Source organism: Prionailurus bengalensis, chromosome A2 (genome assembly GCF_016509475.1).
Source record: "Prionailurus bengalensis isolate Pbe53 chromosome A2, Fcat_Pben_1.1_paternal_pri, whole genome shotgun sequence".
Taxonomy (NCBI): Eukaryota; Metazoa; Chordata; class Mammalia; order Carnivora; family Felidae; genus Prionailurus; species Prionailurus bengalensis.
Window position 1 is genome coordinate 161,152,256 of NC_057348.1, and position 27,332 is coordinate 161,179,587.

General features: G+C 45.5%; 1 protein-coding gene across 4 annotated transcripts in view; it reads left to right on the forward strand.

The window, feature by feature from the left end:
• The window catches only part of CUL1 (cullin 1), a 106,596-nt gene that overhangs the window by 19,160 nt on the left and 60,104 nt on the right, over positions 1-27,332 (forward strand). For all 4 annotated transcript variants that reach the window (XM_043589814.1, XM_043589812.1, XM_043589811.1 and 1 more), the window contains exon 2: positions 17,439-17,739. In XM_043589814.1, coding sequence (XP_043445749.1) covers positions 17,600-17,739 — 140 coding nt within the window. In that variant the 5' untranslated portion in view covers positions 17,439-17,599. The remainder of the gene's footprint in view (positions 1-17,438; positions 17,740-27,332) is intronic.

The following is a 27,332-nucleotide window of genomic DNA, read 5'->3' on the forward strand; positions in this document are numbered from 1 at the left end:
AAAAAGTACAATTATATTGTTGCCAAGTGATTGCCTAAAGCAGGGGGTGTAATTGGTTGAGATTCCTGGGAGACACAGATGTTTTATAACTTTTTTTTTAATCATGAAAGATGTTAAATAAAGTACAGCAAACATGCCTACCACCGAGAATTACACGTTAACCCATTTAACATTATTTCCTACTTACGGTGTGAATGGGTTTTATAACTACCGTAATTCCAAAGTAAGGATGAGCATAGATGATACTGGCAAGAACTGTCAAAGAATAAGCAAAGTATCTGTGCATTTTTGGTGGCACAGAGGTACTGCCATAACTACTGTGGTCTGTTACCCACGTTCACGATCGGAGGAATTGCCAAGTTTCAGCTAGAGGTTAGTGGAAAATAGGATGTACTCTTTCCCCATCTACAATCACAATCACCCCGAATCCTGTCCATGGGCCCCCCACCTCCACCCTCCCCCATGGGTAGCATTCTTACTAGTTTTTGGTTTACCCTCCCATTTTTTTTCTTTCTGAAAAAGAAAAGCGTGTCCGTAACGTGCGTGTTAGCATTTACCCCCCGACGCACAGAAGGAACTGTGCCGTTTCCGGTCTGGGCGCACACGGAGAAATCCCTGTTATCAGCCGTCGAGGTCTGCACAGTGGCCCCTTGTGTGGACGTGCCGTCCGTCAATCCTGCCCCCTGGCGGTGGATTTGGGCTTGATTTCCAGGCTTTCGCAGCGACTAAACTAGAGTTGACAACCTCGTGTGGGCTTGGGCCAGTTTATTTTGGGGACACGGTGCTAGAAGTGAGGTCGCTGGGTCCGAGGTAAATGCAGCCGTGATGTCGTCAGACCCGGCCAAGGGAGCGTTTGTGTCGAGAGTTCCCATCAGCCATAGTTAAGTTGTGAATTTTTAACGTAAGGTCTGCCAAATTCTGGAATCCAGAGATAAATTTGTGGAGGTTTGTAGGTACAAGTTTGAGAAGCAGGCCTTGCCATGTTTCATTCCTTCCTGCCTGTGCTCCCGTTTCCGGTCAGCCCTGCTCCCGCTGTGCCTGCTTGGGGTGGTTTCGAGCATCCAGCTTGCCTTTTCCCGTTGCTGGGAGTCGAGGTCCAGCCGGTGTCTGAGCTCTGATCGCCTCCAGATCCATTCCTCTGCCTTTAGGCACACTTGGATCCCAGGTCCACAGAGCCTCCCGGCTGCCATCTCCAAAGTCACATCAGACACCTCTCTTCCCTGCGCTGCCCACTCACAACAGAGGCCTGGGGTCCTGTGCCTGCACCCCCAGCCTCGTGGGGTTCATTTTCCTGCCTCATGCCCTTCGTCCCTCGTGAAGCACCCTCCCGCTCGCTCTCCTGCCCTTCAAATCCTGTTCATCCCCCAAGAAGCGGTTCAGAGCACACATCTTGTGAAGCCTTCTTGATCATTGCAGCCAGGAGTGATTTCTTTCAGACCCGCTGAGCTCCTGGTGCGGTTTTTGTCTGTGTTGTTAATGTGGCAGTAAATCATACGTGCCATAGGGCATCTCTTCTGGGACCTTCAGCTAAGCCTTTCAAATTAACATTTTCACTTGCTTCTGTGTGTTGCAGGAGAATATAAGCCCCTCTCTGGGCAGCATCTTAAATAGCAGTTCTGAAAGTTGTCTTTCTGGTAGAATACTTGATAATACTGCTGCTTGGGCTGAGTGCCGTATGTTTGCAGAAACCTGGTCATTGTGTAGAGAGATACATTCCTTTCTAGAAATGAGCTGAATTTGACCCACAAAAATGTGTAGCTGGCATGCTTTAAAGCTGTTTTTTTTTCCTTAACAGCTTTATTGAGGTATAATTCACATACCATAAATAAAGTTCAGTTTTAAATGCATAATAATTAAGTGATTTTTAGTAAAGCGACAAGAGTTGTGCAGCCATCACACAGATCGGTTTTAGAGCATTTCCATCACCTAGAAGAGATCCTGTTGTACCTGTTGGCAGTCACTCTTGATCCCCAGCCCGGCACCGATCTACTGCCTGTCCCTAGAGTTTGTCTGTTCTGGACATTTTGTACAATGAATGGAATCACATAGTCTGTGGTCTCTTGGTTCTGGTTTTCATGTAACATGATGTTTCGGGAGTTCATGCTGTAGCACGTATCAGTACTTTGGTTTTTATTGCCAAATTGTATTCTTTTGGGAATAGATGATATTTTGCTTATCCATTTACCTGTTACTGGACATTTTGGGTTGTTCCACTTCGGGGCTGTTAGAAAAATGTGCTATGAGGGGTGCCTGGATGACTTAGTTGGTTGAGCATCTGACTCGTGATTTTGGTTCAGGTCTTGTGGTTCATGAGTTCGAGACCAGCAGGTGGAGCCTGCTTGGGATTCTGTCTCTCTCCCTCTCTCTCAGCCCCTCCCCTGCGCTCGCACTCTCTCTCTCTTAAATAAACTTAAAAAAAATGTGCTATGGAAAATTAAAATAAATAAAAATGTGCTGTATTTGTATATAGGTCTTTAGGTGGACGTATGTTTTCTTGGTTTTTTTTGGTGGATATCTAGCACTGGAATTGATGGGTCATGTATGTGATAAGTATGTTAACTGAACCTGGTCTTGTAATGCCCCAAATGTTTAAATCTTTGAGTGAAGACATAAACAAGGCAATTCAGGCACTCAAGATACATTCAGGTCTTGGGGATTTGGCTTTGAATTGGTTGTTTAGGAAATAGAACCACTTCCCATTTGGCCGTGTGGTTCTGTTGCTTCTCTTACTTTATAGCTATGGATTTAAATGTTTGAATGACTTCAAGTAAGTAGAGAGACAATTCAGATAATGTCTCTAAAAGCCATCTATTAAGATATTAATTGAATTTTTTTATACTTCTTGTCCACTGTAATTGCTTGAACTTCATTGTGATCCCTTAGTTCTATATAGAAATCTAATAATATACTTTATAAGTAAGTAAATTTGGCAAGCCTTGAATTTCAGTCATGAAGCCATGTAAACTTCTGAGGTGGTAAATGCCTTTGCTTATAGATGTACAAGTGAAACCCTCATTCTTGAATGTGCACATTGTTGGCCTACATTTATAAGATATTAGCCCCTGTTCTAGCATCTTTAAGATTCCTTCTTGATTAAAAAGGTTAAAATTTTAAATAATTAACATTCAAATGATAATTTATGAATATTTAAATGAAACCGTTTTAAACAGATTTGGGAGTGTAAGTATAAATGTCCGTTTCGTGAATTTGCTAGTTCTTCCGTGATCTTGCGTTTGCAGTCATTTGAACTTGTTACGTATTCTCATCATGCAGTTTTCACTTGGCATTTTGTGTGGTTCTTTTGGAAGCCAGGTTGTGTAATCTCTTGGTAGCATGCTTCTTAACGAAGTGGAGGAAGAAATCTCCACCTTAGTAAGGGAGCAAGCAGTGTGGGATGGGGTGATGGACAGAACATGGCTTTGGACTCTAAACATGTAGTGTTCTGAGTCCTTGCTACTTATTTGCAGCGACTTGGGGCAAATGAGTGTCTTTGAGCCTGAGTTTCCTCATTCGTAAGAGATGATACCGTGCAGAAGGTATAGTTATTGTGAGGATTAAGGGAGAGAAGGTATTAAAGCTCCTGTTGGTACAGAGCCTCGCATCGTAGCCTGCAGTAAAATACTCTGGCCTTTCCCTGCACAGATAAGACACCCACGTGGAGCAGTCCTACTTGATGCGCACCGGGGGTGGGCGGTCAGGGATGCGGTGGAGTGTAGACGAAGGTCACTGGAATGAATTCATTCACCAGAACGAATGGCTGTTGGTGTTTTAGAAAGTAACTCGGGCGGCAGTGTGGAGGGTGGATCGGAAGGGGTAAGACTGGCGACAGCGAGGTCGGCGAAGAGGCTTGTGTTAGTGACCCAGGTGAGACGAGAGCGCGGGGACTGGAGTCGTGTAGTGGGGACGCGGGAGCTAGGAGGGGAGCCCCGACTTTACGACGAGGTGAGGACAGGGAGGGGTCAAAGCTGACTTGTCTTCGCAACGTGGGAAACGCGGAAGGGAGTTGGTCAGTTTGAACGTGGAGAGACCAGTCGGGAGGCCCGGGGAGGGCCCCCCCCCCCCGGAAGTGTCGGCAGGGGTCCCGGATGGAGGGGCGCGTCGGTGCGGGGCGGCGAAGGCGGCGAAGGCGTAGGGCCCTTCGAGGGGAAAGGGTGCTTTCGTGACCGCCGGGATTTTGAGTTGCGCAGCCGAGGCTCCCGGAACCCAGGTGGGAGGAGAGGCAGCGGGGGCGGCGTTCAGTCCTGGACCCTAAGAGCGGGCAGGAAGGGAGGACGGCGAGCCGGGTTGAGGGGCGGTGTGCGGCTGCGAGTGTGCACAGGGTTTTGCGGCCGCGGGGGCCGGGGCGGAGCGGGAGGGCCGCCACCCCACGCTGCGAGGGGGGCCAGTGGGGCCGGAGGCGGCTGTTCTGTTTTCACCTCCTCTCAGCCGCGCGCGTCAAACCCCGGGTGGGCTGACACTTCGGGGGGATTTAAGAATTTCTTTCTTTCTTTCTTTCTTTTTTTTAATGTTTATTTTTGAGAGACAGAGAGAGAGAGAGACAGAGTGTGAGCGGGTGAGGGGCAGAGAGAGAGGGAGACACAGAATCTGAAGCACGCTCCAGGCTCCCAGCTGTCAGCACAGAGCCCGACGCGGGGCTCGAACCCACAGCCTGTGAGATCGTGACTTGAGCGAAGTTGGACGCTTAACCGACTGAGCCACCCAGGCGCCCCGGGATTGAAGAATTTCTAATAAAATTTAAGAATATCTCAGCCTGGCGACGCTGCGGTGTCCGTTGTACATGGCGTTGAGTACCTTTAAGTACCTTTAACCTGCTGGATTGTTTTCTGGTGTGTTTCTGGACCAGCCAGATCGCGAGGAACCCGAGCCTCTGCTCCGGCTTTACGACCCTACAGACCTCTGCAGTGACACGGGGGAGCCCCCCTCCTACCTTCTGGAATAGTCCACCTCCTGTTCCGCCCCACCCCCCAAGCTCCGCGTGGGCCGCTTCCCATTCCCATCCCTTCCCGGCAGCCCGGGCTTGAATTGTCCTCCCTCCCATTCTCTTGCTTTCCGTCCGGCTTTTTTTTTTTTTTTTTTTTTTTTTTTTACTTCGCCCGTCGGGTAGGTTTGCTCAGGTTGCTGTTAGCTTTTTATCATGGAAGATAGAACACAGTGTACAGATAGAACGTACGCATCTGTCACTCAGTTTCTCTTTCCTGCCGTATTTTGGAGTAAATCCCGGCCATCCTGTCATTTCATGCATGACAGAATGTGTCCCTAACAAATCTGGTATTTTGTTGTTGCTGTTCTTCCGCTCCAGCACCGTGAAACCGCAGTGGCCGTGCCCCACTCCAGGCAAGGGCCTTCCCGTTCTTGGGGGGGGGGGGGTGGTGCCGGCCCTCTCTCCTGTTCTAGACGTACTCTTGTGTAAAAAACCAGTATTCTATATAAAAACATTATCGTTCTGTACGTACTCCTTCCTCTGTCACCTGTTTCGCTTGCGAGTCTTTCCGAAACCCGTCTGTTGTGTGCCTGTCCGCCGGTTTAGTTTTGGTATCTCCTGTTAGTGGACGTGTGGGTTGTTTGCACGTTTGGGTTTTTGTTGTCGCTTATACAAGGCAGTACAGTGAAAGCACGTGTTTGGTGTGCACACACGCGCACGCACACACAAGTTCCTCTGGGTGTAAACCATCCTGCGGTTCGTTCGTGTCTCACGTGCCATGTTGCAAATCAGAGCCGGGGGGTTATGCGTTCTTTTACCCAAGTGTTAGAAAAGAAGTAATTCCTTGGTTGAGTAATACCCAGGATCATGTAGATTTTGAATCAGATTTAAAATGTTAACTAAACCAGAAAAGCTAAATTCCGTCTCGTTTCTATGTCTTCGGTTTCTTGCGGGAAACCTTTTCCATTCCATGCGACCTCTTCCCCTGGTTTAGGGGACAGTCTGCTCCCTTTCAGTCAGGATCATCCCAGACTGGCAGGAGATGCTCCCGAGGGGGTAAACCCGGCCATGAGCTCTGGGATTTCCTCACCTGGCTGTGCTCGGTGACCAGGGAAGCTGCATCTCAACCTTTTGTTTCAGCGACTCTGGTTTTAAGCGCGTGCAGAAAAAGTTCAGGACTCTGTGGGCCACCGGCCCTGCATCCCGCCCCCCCCTTTGGTGGCGCACGTGCCCAGCTCCACCATTTTAACGACAGAATGGCACACATTGCTTCTGCAAAGTGACCTCCTTCTGATACTTGGTGGCTTTTCAGGTGTGCATATCGGTGACGGCCCGGGCAGTTTGACAAATGTTCTTAAGGTGAACGCAGAGATTTGAGTCACTGGATTTGCATGGTTTTGTGGGGTTTCCTGGGTCGTGTGAATAACGGATCATTTTCATCGATCACCTCAGACCACTTACAGAAAGAACTTGTTTTTTAACGGTGAATTTTATTACATTTTCACTGACTCTAATATAGCCTTAACGTTTAGAAGAAACTAACATTTTAAGTCAGTGTTTGTTTTTTTTTTAATCTTTCTACATTTTTTCAAAAGCCATCCACCTAACTGAAGCACTAGAAATAGTCGGGTTTTTTTTTTGTTTTTTTTTTTTGGAAAAACCTTGTCGTTTGCACTCCTGTCACAACTCGGATCTGAATGATCTTGCTCTCACACTCCTCAGCATTGGCTGCTGCAGCAGTACCTGCTAGAAGTGTTTGGTCTTCAGAAATGGGGGCAAATATCAGGACTTCATTAACAGGCAAAAGCGGTTATCTGGCCTTTTGGAGCAGTTGAGGTGAAAGTGAGGTGGGGATAAGGGATAAGGTGGGTTTCTCCCCCGGAGTAGAGATGTAGTTTTGTTCCTTAAGGGTCTTGAGAATGTATATTCCTACCTGTTGTGCTTGAGGAACTGTCAGGGGACTGATACCTTAGGAGAACACAGAAAAGCTTAATTGCTTAGATGTCTGGTGAAGAAACGCTTGGCCCTGTAGTCCAGTTTGGGGGCCGAGTCTCATAAAGTGGAGGCCACCCTCCTTCCTGCAACTAGACGCTTAAATCGTTAAATCGCCTCTGTGTCTCCCAGCGGCCGCGGTGACACGTAGCACCCCCACAGCTGCATTGCACGGCCTCTCTGCCAGAACCGTGTCCCCCTCCCCTCACTTCTGCCCCCACCTCACTTCTCCGCAGAGCTCCCTGGAGTCTGACCCCGTGACAAGGACGCCCCTCTGTAGCCTCTGTCCACATCCTTAAACTTCCTCGCTCATCTCCGGAGCTGAAGCCTCCTGGAAGCCAAGCTGTGGCTGTTCGTGTTCTCCCACATTCCACCAGCCTCCAGGTTGAAGGTGGCTCAGTGCCCCCGACCCCGCCAGGTGTTGACGGGCCGTGGTCAGAGACTCACTCTCTGGAGGCCCCGCCCGCTCCGCTCCCAGTAGCGGTCGCCTGTCGCCAAGGGCTGGCGAAATTCACCGGGCAGTCTGGCGCCCAGCTCGGTCTTCCGCTCCTTTTCTCAGCACCATCATCTCAGGTGACTCACTGCCTATGGGGACGGTGCTCCTGGTGCCTTGACCTTCACTTCCTTGAGCTCCACTGTGTTCCCGTTGTTCTCAGGCCGGGGCCCTCAGCCTCGGCCTTGTCACCAGACCACCCCACTTCCAGCGTCGTCGATCTGGCGGGCCGCTGCCAACTACTGGCGCCAGCCTTCTGTCCTGTCTCTCGGCCTTTCTCAGACCTCACACCCCTCTTCCCGCTTTCTTCACCCCTTCTTGGCCAAAACAGTCTGCATTTCTGTGTCTTCCAACCCGTTCCAGTTGATTTCTGTCCTGAAGGCTGCAGTGAGACTTTCCTTGCTGAAGCGTCACCAGTGGCTTAAATAGAACTGAAACCAGAAGCTGCATTTCAGATACGATGACGATGAAAATAATAGCCTTTATTCGCTGTGTTGCCTCACTTAATCCTGACCCCTCTGAGATACATTAAGTGATTTACTCAAGATCATACAAGAGGTAGAGGGGCAGAGCCTTTTGTAGGACCACGATGAGGCCCTGCCCGCCATGGCCTTTTCTTCCCTTGGCCTCCAGAGTGGGGCTCCTCTCATTGTTTGGGGCTGTAACTTTGGAGGTACAGACTCTGTGGTTCCCCATCATCTAGTCAGTTTCTAAATGTTCTCAGGACTGACTTTGGGCCCATCTCTTTCTGCAATTTCTCTGATTAACGCTGGTTCTCAGACTCCAGTAGTGCCTGTCAGAATGATCTCTCCAGAGCCCAGCTTCCCAGGATGCTTCTGTGATGCTTCTCAGATCCACCGTGGCCAAAAGTAAACTGCCTCCCACCAATCTGTTCCTCCTCCACTGTGTTCTGACCTGGTAGGTGGTTCCATCGTGCATTTATCACATAGATGATACATATAGGCGTTTATCACGCACACTCAAGTCAGCAGAAGAGAAATCCTTAGAAGGCTGCCTGCTACAGTGTCACTTACAACTGTTAAAGTAAACACCTAAAGCTCTTTAGCAGGGGACTAGTTTGATGAACAATAGGATTTTAGCTCACAAAAACGAGATACATTTCATTAAGTGAGATGTATTTCGTTATTAAAGAAAAAGTTGCAAAAGTGTGTGGTCAGCTCCGTGAGCGTTAGTTAGAAATGAGTAGGGACCAGTGCAGAGTAATCTAAATAAATAAATAAATAAATAAATAAGTAAGTAAGTAAGTAAATAAAGCTGTGTTGTTCCTTAAAACATTAGTTTTCTTGAAGAAACCTGTCCCGAGATCTGTTCAGGAAAAACCACTCTATGGCCAAGTCCGCTCGAATGAGAAGTGCTTTCTACTGTCGTTTTGATGGAGATTCACGAGAGGTGTCCGCTTATTAAGGCCTCTCCAGTCTCGTAGCCAACGAACGTGTCAACTTCTTCGCCGCAGTTAGCGTCTCCCGTATCCCTTGATGCTCTATTCAGTTGATAATCAGTCAGCGTTCAGTGGAAGACTGTTCTAAGTGCTCATTTAAAAGAGCCCTTTTATTACTACTGAAACTCTGACTTCCTCATAGCAAAGAGGAGGTGTTTTTCAGGATTCCTGGAGGTTGTTTACCTAGCACTCCTCCTCAGCGAAGACATCCTGTGCACCATTAACGTTGAGAAATCGGCTGTTTGGTTGGTTCACAGTGTGAATTGTTAGAAGGTCTGTTTACTACGGATTCTGTTGACTTTTCTGTCCCTTTGGAACAACACGGTCTTTGAGGGGAGTCCTTAAATAGACAACCTCCTTTCTCCGGTAGGCTGTTTATTCTGACTCGTGTCCCATTCCGCCGTCTTGCTTTCCCAGGCGGACACAAAGGAGAAGAGCGCGATGCGTCTGCATTTGTGGTGATTTGTTCGGCTTCGTGAGGTGCAGCTGGGCTGCCTCTGCTTCCTGCCCTTGACCGGTTGCGTTTTGTGCCTCGGTTTCCTGTATAAATCAGCGTTTCTCCTGGATGTTCGTGACCGCAGACGTGAACGCTGTAACATCAGGGGTTTGCGATACCAGGATACTCTTGAAAACTGCCTGGTTTCCTGAATAGATACCTGGTTGACTTTTGCCATTTGTTTCTTGTATTGATTGGCTTTTTGGACCTCCAAAGGTTTTTAGCTAAAATATTTTTACCCCTTACTTAAAAACCACTCGAAACTCTTTTTATGAAGTCTGCTCAAGGCCATGGGCAGTTTGGATGGCCTGGTCGTGAGGTGGAGGCTGTCCCGTTTGTAAAGTGCTTTGTCTCCGAAGTTGCAATCCTGGCAGATAAGGCCTCGTGGGCGCCTGCGTCGTGGGTTATCACCCCAAGCAGTCTTCCTGTCCGTTTAGTTCACCAGACACTTGGGCGACGCACGCGCAGATTAGCCCCTTGCCCCCTTGCCCCGAAGTGGAAAACCGCTTACCAGAGCGCCGTATGTCCGTTGGGACAGCCTGGTGGATACGCGGGTGCCCCACCTGGCTGCCCCTTCGAGAGGGGACTTGACTGCCAGCGTGGGCGGCGCGGGCAGCAGACGGCCCCGGCTTTCAGCTCCTCCGGGCCCGCCTCGGCCTCAGAGAGCTGCCCGGCCTGGCCCACTTCCAGCCACTGAGGCCAGTGCGGCCTTGTGTGTAGCACTGACAGGGCTGACTGCAGAGCTGGGGGCCGGGGTGGGGGGTGTTGTGGGGGGCAGACGCTTCATTCCTAAGAAGCATCTCCCACCCGAACTCTGTCCCTGCCTCTGCCCCAGAGGGGCCACCTGGGCACCAGCAGGTGGGCTGTTGCTGTCAGCGCGTGGCCTCACCTCGAAGACATTTTCCTCATGTGCTTACTTGGAACGTCTCCTTGCCGACTAAGTTCTGGATTCCTTTCCTGTCACATTAGTAATAAATGTTGAAGCGTACGGGTGTGCGACTCCCTAGGGGATACTGAGACTAGGGATACGAGGTAAGGGTGTCCTCTTTAAACTATTTGCTTAAATAGGTGAGGACGTTGTGAATTTTTGAGAACCTCACATCAGCTATGTATGAACCCTGAATACTCAGTGGGGACGATAGAAAACTAGAGCAGGTAGTTTCAAATAGACTAGTTTGCTTATTTTCCAGCATATTCTGCATATAAACTGAGGTGTGCCATGGTACAAAGTTACACGTATAGAACTGGACGCAAAGTGTGTGTAGTAGAGTCAACTTGGCATTGTATTTTTATTTATTTATTTTTAACTTAATTTATTTTTTAAATTTATGTCTGAGTTAGCATATAGCACGACAATGATTTCAGGCGTAGATTCCTTAATGCCCCTTACCCATTTAGCCCATCCCCCACCCCACCACCCCTCCAGCAACCCTAAGTTCTCTGTATTTAAGAGTCTCTTCTGTTTTGTCCCCCTCCCTGTTTTTATATTATTTTTGCTTCCCTTCCCATATGTTCATTTGTTTTGTCTCTTAAAGTCCTCATATGAGTGAAATCATGATATTCGTCTTTCTCTGACTAGTTTCATTTAGCATAATACCCTCTAGTTCCAAATGGCAGTAATTGCCTTTGTAATACTCCATTGTATATACGTATATATACCACATGTTCTTTATCCATTCATCCATCGATGGACATTTGGGCTCTTTCCATCCTTTGGCTATTGTCGATAGTGCTGCTATAAACATGGGGGTGCGTGTGTCCCTTTGAAACAGCACACCTGTATCCTGTGGATAAATGCCTAGTAGTGCAATTGCTGGGTCGTGGGGTAGTTCTATTTTTAGTTTTTTGAGGATCCTCCATCCTGTGTTCCAGAGCAGCTGCACCAGTTTGCATTCCCACCTGCAGTGCAGAAGCGTTGCTCTTTCTCCGCATCCTCGCCAACATCTGTCGTTGCCTGAGTTGTTCATGTTAGCCATTCTGACAGGTGCGAGGTGGTATCTCATCGTGGTTTTGATTTGTCTTTCCCTGATGATGAGTGATGTCACCCTGACATTTTAACATGAAAAGGTTGTGTTTGATCTTCTAGAGTGTGAGTGAGTCTTGGTGTAAAGACTTAGAACTGGAATGGGAAGTGTAGTAGAGGAAGAAAAAGCACATAAAGAATGTGTTTGGGCATATTTGGATGCCGATGCTGAGTTAGGAGAGTGGAGGTGTTCTAGAGAAAATTGGTGAATCTGGGTTTTTCTAAAGTTTTTTATTTTAACTCCAGTATTGTTAAGATACCATGTTCTGTTAGCTTCAGGCGTACAGTACGGTGAGTCAACAAATTCTCTCTGCTCGGTGCTCCTCGTGAGAAGTGTACTCTTTAATCCCCAATGGCTATTTCATCCATCCCCCCACCCACTTCCCCTCTGGTTAGCATCAGTTTGTTCTCTTTAGGTAAGTCTGTTTCTTGGTTTGTCTCTCCTTTTTTCTCTGCTCATTTGTTTGGTTTCTTAAATTCCACTTATGAGTGATACCATATGGTATTTATCTTTCTCTGGCTTATTTTGCTTAGCATTATACTCTGGCTCCATCCATGTTGTTGCAGATGACAAGATTTCATTCTTCTTTTATGGCTGAATAATACTCCGTTGTATATATGCACCACATCTTTATCCGTTCATCAGTTGATGGACACTTGGGCCACTTCCATAATTTTACTGTTGTAAATGCTGCAATAACATAGGAGTACATGTATCCCTTTGCATTAGTATTTTTGTATTTTGTGGGTACTTAGTACAGTTACCGGATCATAGGGTAGTTGTGTTTTAAGGAACCTCCATACTGTTTTCCACAGCGGCTGCACCAGTTTACATTCCCACAAGCAGTGCAAGAAGGTCCCTTTTTCTCCACATCCTGGCCGACACTTGTTTCTTCTGTTTTTGATTTTAGCCATTCTGATCGGTGTGAGGTGATCTATCTCATTGTAGTTTGATTTGTATTTCCCTGATGATGAGTGATGTTGAACATCTTTCCATGCGTCTGTTGGCCAACTAGGTGTCTTTTTTGGAGAAATGTCTTTTCATCTTCTGCACATTTTTCAATTGGTTTATTTGGGGTCTTTTTGGTGTTGAGTTGTATCAGTTCTTTATATATTTTGGGTACTAACCCTTTATCACGTCCTTTGCAAATATCTTCTTCCATTCAGTAGGTTGCCTTGCAGTTTTGTTGTTTTCTTTGCGTGTGGAAGGTTTTATTTTTATGTAGTCCCAATAGTTTATTTTTGCTTTTATCGCCCTTGCCTCAGGAGACATATCTAGAAAAACGTTGCTGGGGCGCCTGGGTGGCGCAGTCGGTTGAGCGTCCGACTTCAGCCAGGTCACGATCTCGCGGTCCGTGAGTTCAAGCCCCGCGTCAGGCTCTGGGCTAATGGCTCGGAGCCTGGAGCCTGTTTCCGATTCTGTGTCTCCCTCTCTCTCTGCCCCTCCCCTGTTCATGCTCTGTCTCTCTCTGTCCCAAAAATAAATAAACGTTGGAAAAAAAAAATTAAAAAAAAAAATAGAAAAACGTTGCTATAGCTGATGTCGTAGAAGTAGTAATACTGTTGGTGCCCTTGTCTAGGATTTTGTGGTTTCAGGTCTCACATTTAGGTCTTTAATCTATTTGAGTTTATTTTTGTGTATGGTGTGAGAAAGTGGCCTGGTTTCCTTCTTTTGCACGTAGCTGTCCAGTTTTCCCAGCACCATTTATTAAAGAGATGGTCTTTTTCCTCTTGCATATTCTTGCCTCCTTTGTTGAAGATTAATTGACTGTATGATTATGGGTTTATTTCTGGGTTTTCTCTTCTGTCCCACTGATCTATGTGTCTGTTTTTGTGCCAGTATTGTACTGTCTCGATCACTATAACTTTGTAATATAACATGTAGTCTGGAATTGTGATGCCTCCAGTTTTGTATTTCTTTGTCAAGACTGCTTTGGCTATCTGGGGTCTTTTGTGGTTCCATACAAATTTTAGGATTGTTTGTCCTAGTTCTATGAAAAATGTGTAGGTATTGATAGGGATTGCATTAAATCTGTAGATTGTTTGGGTGGTGTAGACGTTTTAACAGTATTTGTTCCGGTTCATGAGCATGGAATGTCTTGCCATTTGTGTTGTCTTCCATCTCTTTCATCAGTGTTTTATAGTTTTCAGAGTACAGGCCTTTCACCTCTTTGGTTAAGTTTATTCCTAGGTATTTTATTATTTTTGGTGCAGTTGTAAATGGAATTATTCTCTTAATTTCTCTCTCTGCTGCTTCATTATTAGTGCATAGACATGCAACAGGCTTCTGTACCTTGATTTTGCCGAGTTCAATGAATTGCTTTATCAGGTCTAGTAGTTTTTTGGTGGAGTCTTTAGGGTTTTCTTTAGATAGTGTCATGTCGTCTGCAAATAGAGTCTTAGTTCTTCCTTGTTGCTTTGGATGCTTTTTATTTATTTTTCTGGTCTGATAACTGTGACTAGGACTTGCAGGACTATGTTGAATGAAAGTGGTGAGAGTGGACATCCTTGTTTTGTTCCTGACCTTGGGGGAAAGGCTCTCAGTTTCTCCCCATTGAGTATGATGTTGGCCATGGGTTTTCATAAATGGCCTTTATTATGTTGAGGTGTGTTTCCTCCAAACCTACTTTGTGGAGGGTTTTTATCATGAATGGATGTTGTACTTTGTCAAATGCTTTTTCTGCATCTACTGCAATGATCATATGGTTTCCTATCCTTTTTCATTGTTGTGATGTATCACATTGATTGGTTTGTGACTGTTGAAATTGGTTCCCTATTTGTTGACACCCTAAAAATGAAAGAACCTAAAAGTCACACCAGGGTATTGAGGAATACTGGCTTTTCAGAATCCAGATGTCAGGCTTGTGGTTCTCACACTTTCTAGCGTTGTAACATTGGTTAGGTTTGATTGCTTCCGTAAAAGGGAGGGCCAGAACTAACTATCTTTAAAGTTAACCTCCAATCTTACTGTAATTGGTTCTTGTGAGCAAATATTTTTGGTACACAAATGCGTAGTACATAAATTTTCCACTTTACAAGTGTGTCACATACCAAAAGTTAATGGGTTAGCTTTGTAGGTGCTTTATTCCACAGCAGTAGAGTTGTGTCTGTTTTGATTTACTATTATTAAGAGTACATAAGATAGTGCCTACAATAGTGCCTGGCACGTGATAGTTTCGTACTAAATATTTGTTCAGTAAAATATTACTGATCACTGAACTCCTGGGCGTCTTACAAGTCTGTTTAAACACTGTATTAAAATATGTATATGTTTGTAGTGACCAGAATAACAACATTAGTAAATGAATCAGTAAGAAAAATTTCAGCCTAAAATCTAGTGTTTGAAGGAAAAAGTGAAGAAACAAGATAGAATTTAATGGAGATTCTAAGTGAGGGTTTGAGGGTAAGTTCAGATGCTTTATAATGGTGATACTTCATTATTTCTAAATCCTTTAAAAAATACAGCTTTTCAGTTCCCCAATTTGTTATTTCATTTATTCATATACAACATTGATCTGTGTGCCGGGCTCCGAACTAGGTTCTCAGCAAAAGAGATGGTCTCTGTGCCATGAATCCTTCTCTGCAAAGAAGGGAGAGACACAGGCCTGGGATTACCAGGAATGAGAGTTCAGAAGGGAAAGTCCCACGAGGTGGGACTCACTGGTCTGGGACTTCTAGTGAGTGTCACCTGGCCGGACGTGGGCGGGGGAGCACAGGAGCTTTCCGGGCACAAGCAGCCTGGGGAGCGGCGGCAGTGATGATGATGACGACGATGACGATGACAACAGTGACCGCTGGGGAAGGAAACGGAGGTAGTAGTGAGTGGATGTGACGTGACCTCGAAGGTTAAAATCAGTAGCACTCAGATGTGAAAGAACAGGAACGAGGCATTCAAATTATCCCAGGTTTCTGGCACTCACTGAGATGGGCGGCACCGGTGAACGGGGCATCTGGGGGCAGCTCCTGCATTCAGCTGTACGCCTGCTGGGTGTGCGAGGTCTAGGAGGGGGTGTGAACTGGGCACTGAGATGTGTAGATGGGCCTGGACTCGAGAGAAGCAGTCTGGGTTGGAGATACACTTCGTGAGTCACTGGCAGGTGGGGGTTTGAAGGAAGGAGGTTGGGACACGTCCCCGTAGTAACCCGTTGAACTTGAAGGTACTTTTATGCGGCCCAGTGGAAGTGATACGGTGAGGAAAAGGTGAAAATGGAAAGAGTGGAACATTTTTCCCGGTTGCTGCTAGGAATTAAACGGGAAGAAAGAGGAGTAAAAGAGCATCTAGATGGGTCTGAGAAGGCTTATCTAAGTTAGAATTAACTGAAGTGTGTGTGTGAGTCCGGGGAGTTGAAGTGATGATTGCCCCCGGGTGGAACACAAGGAGTGCGGGTTTAAATAGGTCGCGCCACCAGGCGGTACTACGGGTCCAAACACACTGTCAAGTGGGGTGTTGGTGGGTATGATCCTCCCAAGGGAGATGGAAGGAAAGGCAGATGGAACATAGATTCCGGGAGCATTTGCGAAGTGGCTGCTGGGTGTTGGTTTCCCTAAAACTTGAGGGAATTCTTCTGTCAGATAGGTTTATGTTCTACATTTGAGCCTACTTCTTTGAGCGTATGCTGTAGAATACTTGCAGGATCAAGAGTGGTAGTGTGGCTTCATAAAATATTAGGTCCCAAAGCTTAGATTATAATTAGTAGAGGGGTGCCTGGGTGCATCAGTTGGTTAAGCGTCTGACTCTTGATCTTGGCTCAGGTCTTGATTCAGGGTCGTGAGTTCAAGCCCCGCGTTGGGCTCCACACTGGGCGTGAAGCCTCCGTAAAAGTTAAATAAATGTTAGAGATGATTTGGTTTTCAGACTTGATCCACAAGTATGAACTACATTCTCCTCAAATGTGCCTTAGCCTACAGGGAGCGCTAATGCCATGGAAGATGGAGAATGTACCGTATTACTTGCTGAACTCAAATTTGCACTGGCACGCTTTGACAACCCATTCTTCTGCTCCAGACATCATTTACCTCCAACATTTATTGTATGGAGCCATTCAAATAATTCAGTGTTTCTTAATTTGACAACAGAAGTACTTGTTTAAAAACCTCCACATTTCAGTGTGATGTACGTAGATGATCCTTAAGGTGTGACTGTAGTATTACGTATTGAGAAGTACTGAGTTACTAGGCTATGGAATACCTCCGGCCCTTTATCTATGGATCTGAAATCCTGAAGCATTAAATTCTATTTTGCAGGAGCCTTATACACTTGGAAATAATAGCCAGTATTAATTGTGAAGCGTTGACTGTGTTAAATATCGATAAGGTAGTAAATAACAGAGGCATTATCTTATTTAGACTTCACAGTAACTGAGAAAAATGATCTGCCCCTCCTTTTGAGGATTAAGAAATCGAGGCTGAGAAGTGAAGTACCTTGCCGAAGACCTCATACCTAGTAGGTGTGGAGACGAGCTTCAGACCCCGGCCACTGAATTTAGGGGACATTTAAAATTTTGATGATTCCTGCCAAATTCCCTTCTAAAAGGGGGAGTGACCGTTTCCCTGCACCTTCAACCCCCCCAACATCTGCATTCCTGCAAAGTGCTAAGTGAAAAACTGTTAGAATTCACAGGTAACTAGTGTGGTTGGTTTTTCCTACTTTTTAGGTGTTTGTGTTTCGCTTTCTGGGAGTTAGCTTTGCCTTTTTTTCCTTTGAGTTTATCTTTCTAGTTGTTATGTAGGCCAAGTGGCTAAGTTTTGATACTTTCAGGAGGCAAAAAAGAGCAACGGTGTTAGCTGTGCTTCTGCAGTTTCACCCGGCTTTTCTTGTGAACACTTTTCTTGTGAGTTCATAGGATTCCGACCTAAATCCCTGATAAGTAAGCTTATCTCTGTACGTAGACCATCTAACATGAGTTTGTTTCCACAGAGAAAGAGAAATATTCTCTAGATTAGAGTGGTGCCCACTAATGCCCACAGACTGAATATTTCTGTGCGCGTGGCAGGCACCCCATTACCCACCCCAGGATGTCGAGAAAGAATTAATTGGCTTTATTTCTTCCTCAGGTTTGCCTGCAATGAGATTTCATTCTCTACATATAAAGGACATCCTTTCTGAGCTGCTGTGAATAAATTTGGAATGATACTGTATATTTTCATCTGATGGAGAATTAGCTGTACCTTGAGTTTGGATTGCTGCACTGGACGACCTAAGAATATCGCTCACGATGTCATCAAACAGGAGTCAGAATCCCCATGGACTGAAGCAGATTGGCCTTGACCAGATCTGGGACGACCTCCGCGCTGGAATCCAGCAAGTATATACCAGACAGAGTATGGCGAAATCCAGATACATGGAGCTCTACACGTATCCTACTGCTTGAGCTAAGATTAATTTGCTTAGAAGTTCAGTTATTTACTAGTATGATCTGTGAATGGTTAGAAATTTTACATCGTGTTTTCTCTTTCCATTTTCACCCTGTGATATACTCAGAGTCCTTTTTTAGCTTTAAAAATTAACTCACACTCGTTAAGTCTTTTGACCAGAGGTAAAATTGGCTGGTTGGTTAGTCCAAAGCAGTGCTGTGCAGTGCAGTCGTTACTGACTACGTGTGGCTGTTTACATTGGCAGTCACTAAAATGAACAGTTCCTAAGTCACGGTATCTGTACTTCAGGTGCTTGATAGATGGCACACTACTTCCGTCGCTGCGGAAAGTTCCATCGGACCGCGCCAATGAAAGCAGGGGAGCGCTGGTTTCTGTGTTGTGTGCAGTCGCCTTTGTGCTTCAGGGCCTGAGCAGGGTGCTTGCATCAGAAATGGTCTGGTCCTCCGTGGCTCAGGACGTGGTTCAAGGCCCGCACTGGCCTCTGCGCTGACAGTGCGGGGCCTGCTTCGGATCCTGTTTTCCTCTCTCTGCCCCACGCTCACTCTCTAAAAAAATGAATAAACATTAAAAAATAAAAGCAGTCTGGCCCACAAAGCCAGAAATATCTGCTGTCTCGCCCTTTATGGGAACAGTTCGCTGACCCTTATCTAAAGGGTTACCACATAGAGCAAAAAGCTTGACAGTCACGACCTTGTTTTACACATACGGTATTAAAGTATCTCATTCGCGCGTTATGTGGTCCATGGTGTGTGCAAGGGACTGTCTGCCTGCCACAAAGGTCATGAGGGTGTAAAAGACATAGCTCCTGTTCTCTAGTATGTACTTGACGATACACTTTTTAACTTGTAAGTTTCTTGATTCCATTCAGATATAAGAAATTGAAATTTAAGCTAACTCCCTAGACAGCAGTTTGCTACCGCTTTGCTGGTTCTAGTAGTTTAAAGTTGCTAGTTCAGTGGAGATTTAATCTTAGATTTTTAGTATGTATCCATAGTTGTCAAACTTGGCTATGTGATATTCCAGTGTACCCTCAGCTATGCTAACATTTTAGGATTGTCCCCCCAAATTAGCATTACTTTAAATAGACCTGAAGCTGCATGTCTAACTCAAAATTAACTTAAAAGTTACTATAGTTGTGTACATATTCCTATGTGCGTGTACATTTACGTTGTTAAAAAAACCAACTTAATTGAGATATAACTCCCATACTGTAAAATTCACCCTTCTTTAAGTGGTTTTTAGTATATTCCCAGGGCCGTGCAGCCACCAACATGGTCTCATTTGAGGACATTTCCATCACCGCCAAGAGAAGATCTGTACCCATGAGCAGTCACTGTCGTTCTCGCTCCCCTCGGTCCCCGGCAACCACTAATCAACTTTCTGTCTGTGCATTTGCCTGTTCTGGACATTTAAGAAATGTCGAATCACACAATGTTTAGCTTTTTGAGACCGGCTTTTTTCACTTAGCACGGTGTTTGTGGCTTCAGCCTTGTGTCACGTGTCCGCACATCCTCCTCCTGACGGCTGGATCGCAGGGACACATACCGCGCTTTGTTCATCCGTTCGTCAGTGATGGGCCGCCTGGGTTGATTCCACCCTTTGGCTCTTACTGAACTATGCTGTTGTGAATATTGTTATCTTGGGTGGATAGCTGGGAGTGGATTGCTGGGTCACAGGACATAGAGAAAGCCTTTAAGGAGGATAGGATCTTTGACAGAAGAGAGGAGGTTCCTCCACTCGGGGGTTGTGGCTTACCTAGGTGTATGACCTTTATGATCTTTTTTGTTTTTGTTTAATCCTGTAAGTAATACGGCTGAAGGTGGTGGTTTCAGTGGCGAGACAAGGCACTTGGCTGGGTTTCTGGTGTGCGGAAAGCCCAGGGAGCCCCGGTGTGGAGACCAAAGACGTCTAATTGCTGATTTCTCTCTGGGGAATTTCTTCACATGTGATTTTTGGCTAAATCAGATTGGTCCTCTGTCCAGGACCATGCCATGCTCTCAGAACTCTGAGAATGTAGAGACAGCAGTTACTGGCTTCTTTTATTCTGTAAATAATTAGAATGTGTAGTTCTGCAGTTTCTAAATTTTTTCGGAAATGCAGCCTTTCAATTGAGTATTCTTTTCCTCCCAGTTGCGTTTGACAACATAACAGCTTTATACATTTATTACGAGTGGACAGGCCGACTGAGTCTAAAATATCTTACTTTAATTCTTCAGGTATTTATGAAATAACAGCTACAGTTGGAGTCTTATGTGTCAGGCCTTGGGCCAGGAAGCATCTTCGTCTTCCTCAAGGCTTGCATTGCCCCCGAGGGCTGGTGGGAGTGACCCTCCTCTGTTGGTGTCGGAAACCACTTCCCCAAAGGCTCACGTAACTTGCTTGATACGGCAGCCACAGTAAATGATGGCGGTACTAAAATGCGCAGTAGCCTGACCCTAGAAACCTGCCTTTATCTGCTAACTACCTTCAGATTCTGTATCTGAGTGAATCCTGTTGCTCAAAGTATTTGCAGTATTGGTGGTGTCATTGTCACAACTAGAACTTTGGGGCGTCGCGCACGCTTTTCCGGAGCATGTGGTCACTTGCGTTGAGGGTCCCCTAAGACCGGGTGCTGTTGGAGACACCGCGGCAGTGCTAGCCCCGCCTCCGTTTGCGGAACACTGCAGATTTTTGTAAAGTTTTCTCTTCGGGTGTGTGTTCGGTCTCCGTGTTAACCACTTGCTGACTCGCCTTTTAAAATAATCTCCTCTGGGCTGGTTTACAGTGACATCTGACACTTGGCGGTTGTCAGGTTGTGTTTCAGGTTAGCGGGTGCTTTTGGTCCTGGGAGGAGGGAGCAGACTGTGCACCCACTGTTCACTCTGCAAGGTCAGAGCGTCCTTGGCGATAGTTGCTGATGGAGAATGGGTTAGAATCAGGCGAGAGGAAAAGCTGGTTGAGAGAAAAGAGGGATCCTTTTCCTTCCTAACTCTGGCTGGGGGCTAACGGCTCAATTTTTACCCTTTGTTTATCCTGGAGAAACATATGTGACTTGCTTTCTAGAGAAAATACCCTGCTTTTGAATGTGAAACAAATATTCTTAGAGCCTTATTATACAGTGTAAACATTTTTCTTGACTTTTTAACTCAAAATGGCAAAGGAAAGAGAAAGGTGTTTTTGGAAAGAAAACAGTCCCAGAGTATCTGCAGTCAGAAAGATCTAGTTGACTCACCTTTGTTTCCAGCCACTACTCTCAGGGGCTTCATTTTTCTTCTACAGTTTGAGCCTCAAGCCCTTGCTCCTTCCGGCATGTCTGTCTGTCCAGTCTTTGTCTCCTCGCTTCTAACTTTCCTTGGTGTCTTACGTACTATACAGCCGACCCTGGAACAGCACGGGAGTTAGGGGCATTGACCTCCTGTGCAGTGAAAAAGCCGCATATAGCTTGACCCCCCCCAAAATTTAATAGCCAAGTACTTTCAACTGTGGAAACCCAACTAAGAACATAAACAGTCGATTAACACACATTTATGTCATATGTATTGTTTACTGTGTTCTCACAATAAGCTAGAGAAAAGAAAATACTAAGAAAATCGTAAGAGAAAATACATTTACACTACTGTATGTAGCGAAAACAAATCACATTTAAGCAAACCCGTTCAGTTCAACCCTCTTGTTCAAGAGTCAGCTGTTGGGGCGCCTGAGTGGCTCAGTCGGTTGGGTGTCCAACTGCAGCTCAGCTCATGATCTCGCAGTTCATGGGTTCGAGCCCCGCATAGGGCTCTGTGGTGACAGCTCAGAGCCTGGAGCCTGCTTCCCATTCTGTGTCGCCCTCTCTCCGCCCATCCCCCACTCACACTCTTGTCTCTCTCTCTCAAAAAGAAACAAACCTTGAAAATACATGTTTGGTTTTTTTTAAAGTCAAGTTTTTTTAAAAAGTCAATACAGCAACTTTTTTTTTTCCCAGTAAAATACAGGCGTGCGTTCTGTGCTGGTGGGTATGTAATAGGTGGGTAAACAATAGTAGACTTCTTCCTTTTGAAAAATTGAAATAGGTAATGTAATTTCTTAGTCGGTTTATTGACACTTCAGGTGTCATGCTTCGCTCAGAGCAAGCGTGGGTCTTGATGAGTGGAGCAAACGTTGATGGTGAGAACGCAGGATGATGGAGGGTCCTTGTGGCGTAACTGAGAGCGGCCCATCTGGTCGAGTGTGGTAGAAGTTTCTGGTTTCGCTGGGCGCCAGATCTGCCTGCCCTCCTTTCCAGATCACAGGCCTTTTTTCCCTTGGTCAGTATACACCGCAGACCATGTTTTGCCTTCCCCTGGGATCCAGAGAAACCTCCGTGTTGGTGTCTTTCATTGTTTCCTTATGCCTACGAAAGTTCTCAATGCTGGAGTTCGGATTTTTCCCTGTGGTGCTGTGAGCTGAATTAGTTTATCCTGTTTTATTAGCCTCGTTTTTTGTTTGTTTTTCGAAGTCTTCTTTTTCCCCAGCAGTACGCTCAGGATCCCGTTCCTATTTCCAAGTCTTGGCCGTTCACCTCGCAGTAAGTGATAACAGACCTAGTCAGGATTCATATTTACTCTCCGTCCTGATGTTCTGTGACACAGTTCACGGTCCCTGGGCCTGGGGGCACCTTTGCACCCAGAGTGACTGAGCCCTCGGCCGCGCATGCTTTGCACGCACAACGTGCCAGGACGTGCTGGTCCTACCGCGACCAGTGCCTGCCAGCTGCGTGGTCACGTCCCAGCTGCTGCTGTCACTCGTCAGGCTGACATGCTCTGGCCCTGGCCAGCTCTTCCTAGGAGCCGTGGGGAATATTCCAGTAGCTCAGCCTACCTGCTGCCAGATTCCCTCTTACCTTTAGAGAAAGCTCAGAATCTCCTAGAAAAGCTGATCAAACCGAAAGAATAACAAATTCTTTCACAACAGATTCATGATGACCCGTGGCTTCTTTGAAATAACCATCCAGCCCAACGAATGCATTTGGATGTTTTCGTCTTGCACTTTTTTTTTTTTAATAGTCTCACATGGATATGTTTGGCTCACCTAATGAATGTGGCTAACATCAGATAAACCTAAACATAAAGGTATTTTACAGTTTTTCCAAATGTAGCTACCGTTCTCCTATGTATTTATCCAGACTTTTAGAGTGAGGTTCTAAAGGACATAACTGATTCATAGAAGAAATGCAAATGGTCTGTAGGCGTATGAGAAAATGTTACAACTTATAATTGTTACAGAAATGAAGAATTAAATTTTTTACACCAAAACTGAAAACCGTTTTAAAAGAAGTGATTGTAACCAGTGTTTGGCAGACTACAGAGGGAGGTGAAGTTCCTGTCGTCAGATGGAAACGTTAGTTTGCTGTGATCTTTCTGGGGAGACATTTAGAAATATAAAGACAGTGTTTTGGCTTTTTAACTTTTAACTCTGTTCTAAGGAAGTCGTGGTATTCAAATTGTACGTACAAGGCTATTCAGAATATTTTAGTAATAGGAAACCGTGGAAACCAACCTCAGTCTTCATCACTAAAGATGAAATGGTATTTAAAGGTTATAAACAGCCAATAGAGATACACTGCAGGATATTCTTGGACATGTAATAATGTCTGTAACAAGGGAGAAGCCGGATGCAAAGTGGTACGTGTTCTGTGAACCCTCAGTGCATCCTCTCTGCTTGTGAAAAACCACATCGCCCCGTATTGAAGGTAGCTCTCCAGAGGTATGGGGCTTATCACTGGTATTTTTTTTTTAATAGATGCTAATTTCTTTTTTTTAATTTACTCTGGAGAGAGTGAGAGAGCACACACGTGAGCTGGGCAGAGGGGCAGAGGGAGAGAGGGAATCTCACACAGGCCTCACACTCCGCGGGGCTCAATCCCACAATCCTGGGATCGTGACCTGAGCTGAAATCAAGAGTCAGACACTCAACTGACTGAGCCACCCGGGCGTCCCTAGATGGTACATTTTTAAATGATCTTCTGTGCTTTCTAGATTTTCAGTGTAGAACATGCATATTAAAATACCATTTATTATTTGTTTTCATTATGCAAATATAAGTCTTAGTTACACTTACTTGCAAAACTCTGCCTTTCACCACTGACCTAATACTTTTAAAATAGTTTGTAGGGGGTGCGTGGGTGGTTTAGTTGGTGAAGCATCTGACTCTTGATTTTGGCTGTGGTCATGATCTCACGGTTGTGGGATTGAACCCCTCCTCTGGCTCCATGGTAGGCATGGAGCCCGCTTAAGGTTATCTTTTTCTCCCTCTCTCCCTCTCTCCCTCTCTCCCTGTCTCTCCTCCCCTGTATTCACTCACTAGCTCTGTCTCAAAAAAAATAATAATTTTTAGGATTGAGAAACTATATTTATCTTTGAGGGAGAACCCACAGAAATGATATTGCATCATTGCCTCTAGAAGTGATATTTTGTTAATTAGTTGTACAAATGTGCTATGTTCAGGTTCTTTTGCTTCTAAATGTGAATCCTGGTGTACGTATTTAGACTGCTTTGAGCATTTTCAAACAAATTTTATAGTTAATCACTATCAGTTGCAGGCAGACTTGGCTTTTGAGATAGGCTGTGGATGTGCATTTGCTTTATACAGGACATCCTTTTCGGAACCGTACCGACAGTGGCCCAGCGACGGCTCGATTCTTTCCTAACTTTACAGACCAGCTGTGCCAAGTGGGAGGTGGATTTGCTGCTCCTGCCAGTTGTCCCGGCACGTTTGTTGACATGTGAAGATAGATAGAATTTTTAATGCAACTTTCAGTGTAGCCTTTCCAGATGATTATAATACAAGCTAGCTGTTCAAGATTCCACTGTAAGTTCCCGTTGGGTAAGAAGCGGTGGTAGGAAATAGTTCTGTTTAGGTTTGCTTCTTTAATTGAATTGACTTTTCCGTTAGAAGATGAAAATGGTTTGCGTTTGGTGGTAACTCAGAGTCGCGGAGCGATTCCCCAGATGTGTTTAAGTCGGAGGCGTGGTGCTGGGGGTGACGGTCACCGGAGTCCCCCTCCTCTCCCTTAAGCGCTGGCAGTAACCCCCCTGTCTTCCGGCGGGACATGTCAGCAGGAGATGAACCGAGCCGTTCCTTGCGGCCCCCGCTGCGGGGAAGGTGCTCTGCAAACATCTACAGAAATGTGCGCGTGTGTGACTTGGCCCTAGACCCCTTTGTATCTGATGTGACCCCTTTCCGTGACTTGTCCCCACCAGTCACGCAGAAGTATACCTCGGAAATGGTTGAACGGTTGTGGGGTTACAGAGAGTGACTTGGCCCATCTTGGAGGCAGAACCAGGCTTGGCTCCTTAACGCGAGCCGCCACCCCACCGACCCCTTTCCAGCCTGCCGTGGCCGCGAGGCTTGGACAGACCTCTGAGCGAGAGGCCCCGTGTCCGCTTGGATCCCCTTCCGCTTTCTGCCGCTGGCTGTGTTGCCAAAGAAACCCCAGGGAGCTTTTTGAAAAGACTCTCCAAAGTTTTAAAAGGCAAATATGTGGGTTTGTTAGACTCTGGCTGCCTTAGCGTCAAACAACTAACCCATTGACTATTGAATGAAGCTTCAATTCTGTTTTATTACTTTTTAGGCTTCTAGTTTATTTTTACCTCTGGATGGTTTCCTCTTAATTCCTATATTTAATTCTCAAATTCTATTTTAATTATTTTTGCTTTAAAAATAATTTTAGATGTGACCCATTTTCTTGTAAACATTAGTCCTGTTTTGTTTTCCTACTCTTCGTCTAAAGTAAATGATTTATTAACACGCAGTTCTGCATGTGTTGGAACGGCGGGTGGTAAGTGTGGTCTCTGTAAGCAGAGTAGTAGAAGGAGCCCCACTTCGTGCGGAGAGAAAGCATCTGGAAGCCGGAGGGCTGCGGTTTCCCCACAGCACAGAAAAACCACACTCAGTAACTCAGGAATGCATCCGTTTCAGAGTCTTTCTTTAGACGTGGATTATTCTCCCTTTCACATAATGTACTCGAAATAATCTGGGGATGCCTGTCCTCACATCTGACTCGAGGCTGATTCAAGGAAGGACTAGTTCCCCTGGATAGATGATTTCTCTCTAGCAGCTTCGGATACACACTAAGAATCTCTTTCCTTTTCCGATAACATTTCCCCACGTAGTGCAGTTGATTGAAAGCTAAGAGTAAAAAAATACAAACGGAAGCTTGTGTGTTGTCAAAGCTGTGTAAAGTCTGTCCAGATGGGTCGGCTCTGATTTCTTGCCTTTCTGAGGACTCGGCCTGGATGCAAAGCACGATTGGTGTCATTTTTTTGTGAGAGGTGGTTCACTACTCCCTCAAAAGCATACACCTGTTATTATCTCCCATATAAGCTTCGTGTCTGTTTCCTCTTCGCAAAAACAGCAAGTAGGGGTTCCCTGGACCAGCATTTTTCATGAGGAATAGCTGGGCTTTCGGCTGAACTCTTCCACGGTCGGACACAGCCACTCACTTTACAACTACCTGTAGGAAAAACTACATGAACCCAAGAGTAGGTCTATTTGGGGGCTTTTTAAAATGGAATTTTTGTTTTTCAGATCAATAATCCTGTTGTAAAATTTAGCAGGCCAAAAAAGCACACAGTGAGCAGTACTTCCTTTCCTTCCATCTTCCATCGGAGTCTTGGCCATACCAGCGGTCCCTACAGTTTGGGCTCTGTCTCGTTCACATCTCTCTGTGATACCTGCACACGCGCGTGCACACACATACTTGTGCGGAGAAAATGGATGTTTATATTAACTTAAAAATAACCTTTAACACAAATTCTCAATTGCAAGTAAACAAGTAACCTGTAGGGTTTGGTTTTTATGCACATGGTACCCTGGTGGTTGATCCTTACAGAGAATTTGCTCTGAAGCATCCCTGTGAGTGAACAGAGATGGTCTCTTGGCCTCATACCAGGCTTAGCTTGTAGCTCACCTCTTGTGATTGTCGTTGTGTCATCTGGAAACACGCATCTTTGTTAAAATTTATTTTCCTTGATTACTTTGATAATATTTGCACTTTAGTCAGAATTAGGAATTGACTCAACAGTCAGTTACTCGAATGCTATTAGAAATGCTGGAGATAAATACTCTGAAATCAAAATTACTTCTGGCAGATAGCCCTCCAAATGTGTAATGTATTTTCTTTTTTTTTGTAATTCATATTCGTTTAGGTAGATTTTAGGATTCTGGCAAAGACATTATAATTTTTGTATCCTGTTTTATTTTCCCGTTCTTGTAGATGTTTATTCTGGCCTGTTTTGTACTGTTATGTTGCAGGGGTTTTGTTGTTGTTGTTGTTGTTTTAGATTCAAATTAGTTAATATACAGTGAAGCATTGATTTCAGGAGTAGAATTCAGTGATTCATCACTTAGATACAACACCCAGTGCTCATCACGAGTGCCCTCCTTAATACCATCATCCATCTAGCCCATCCCCCACCCGTCTGTTTCAGGTATTCTTATAAGTTATGTCAAATGCCTAATGAAATGGTGGATGTGTAGGTGCATGTGGGGGGGTGTGTGTGATGGAATATTTATGATGGGATATTTTGGTGGTAGTGCAGACAGGAAATATTGCACAGGATGATACCGGAGGAG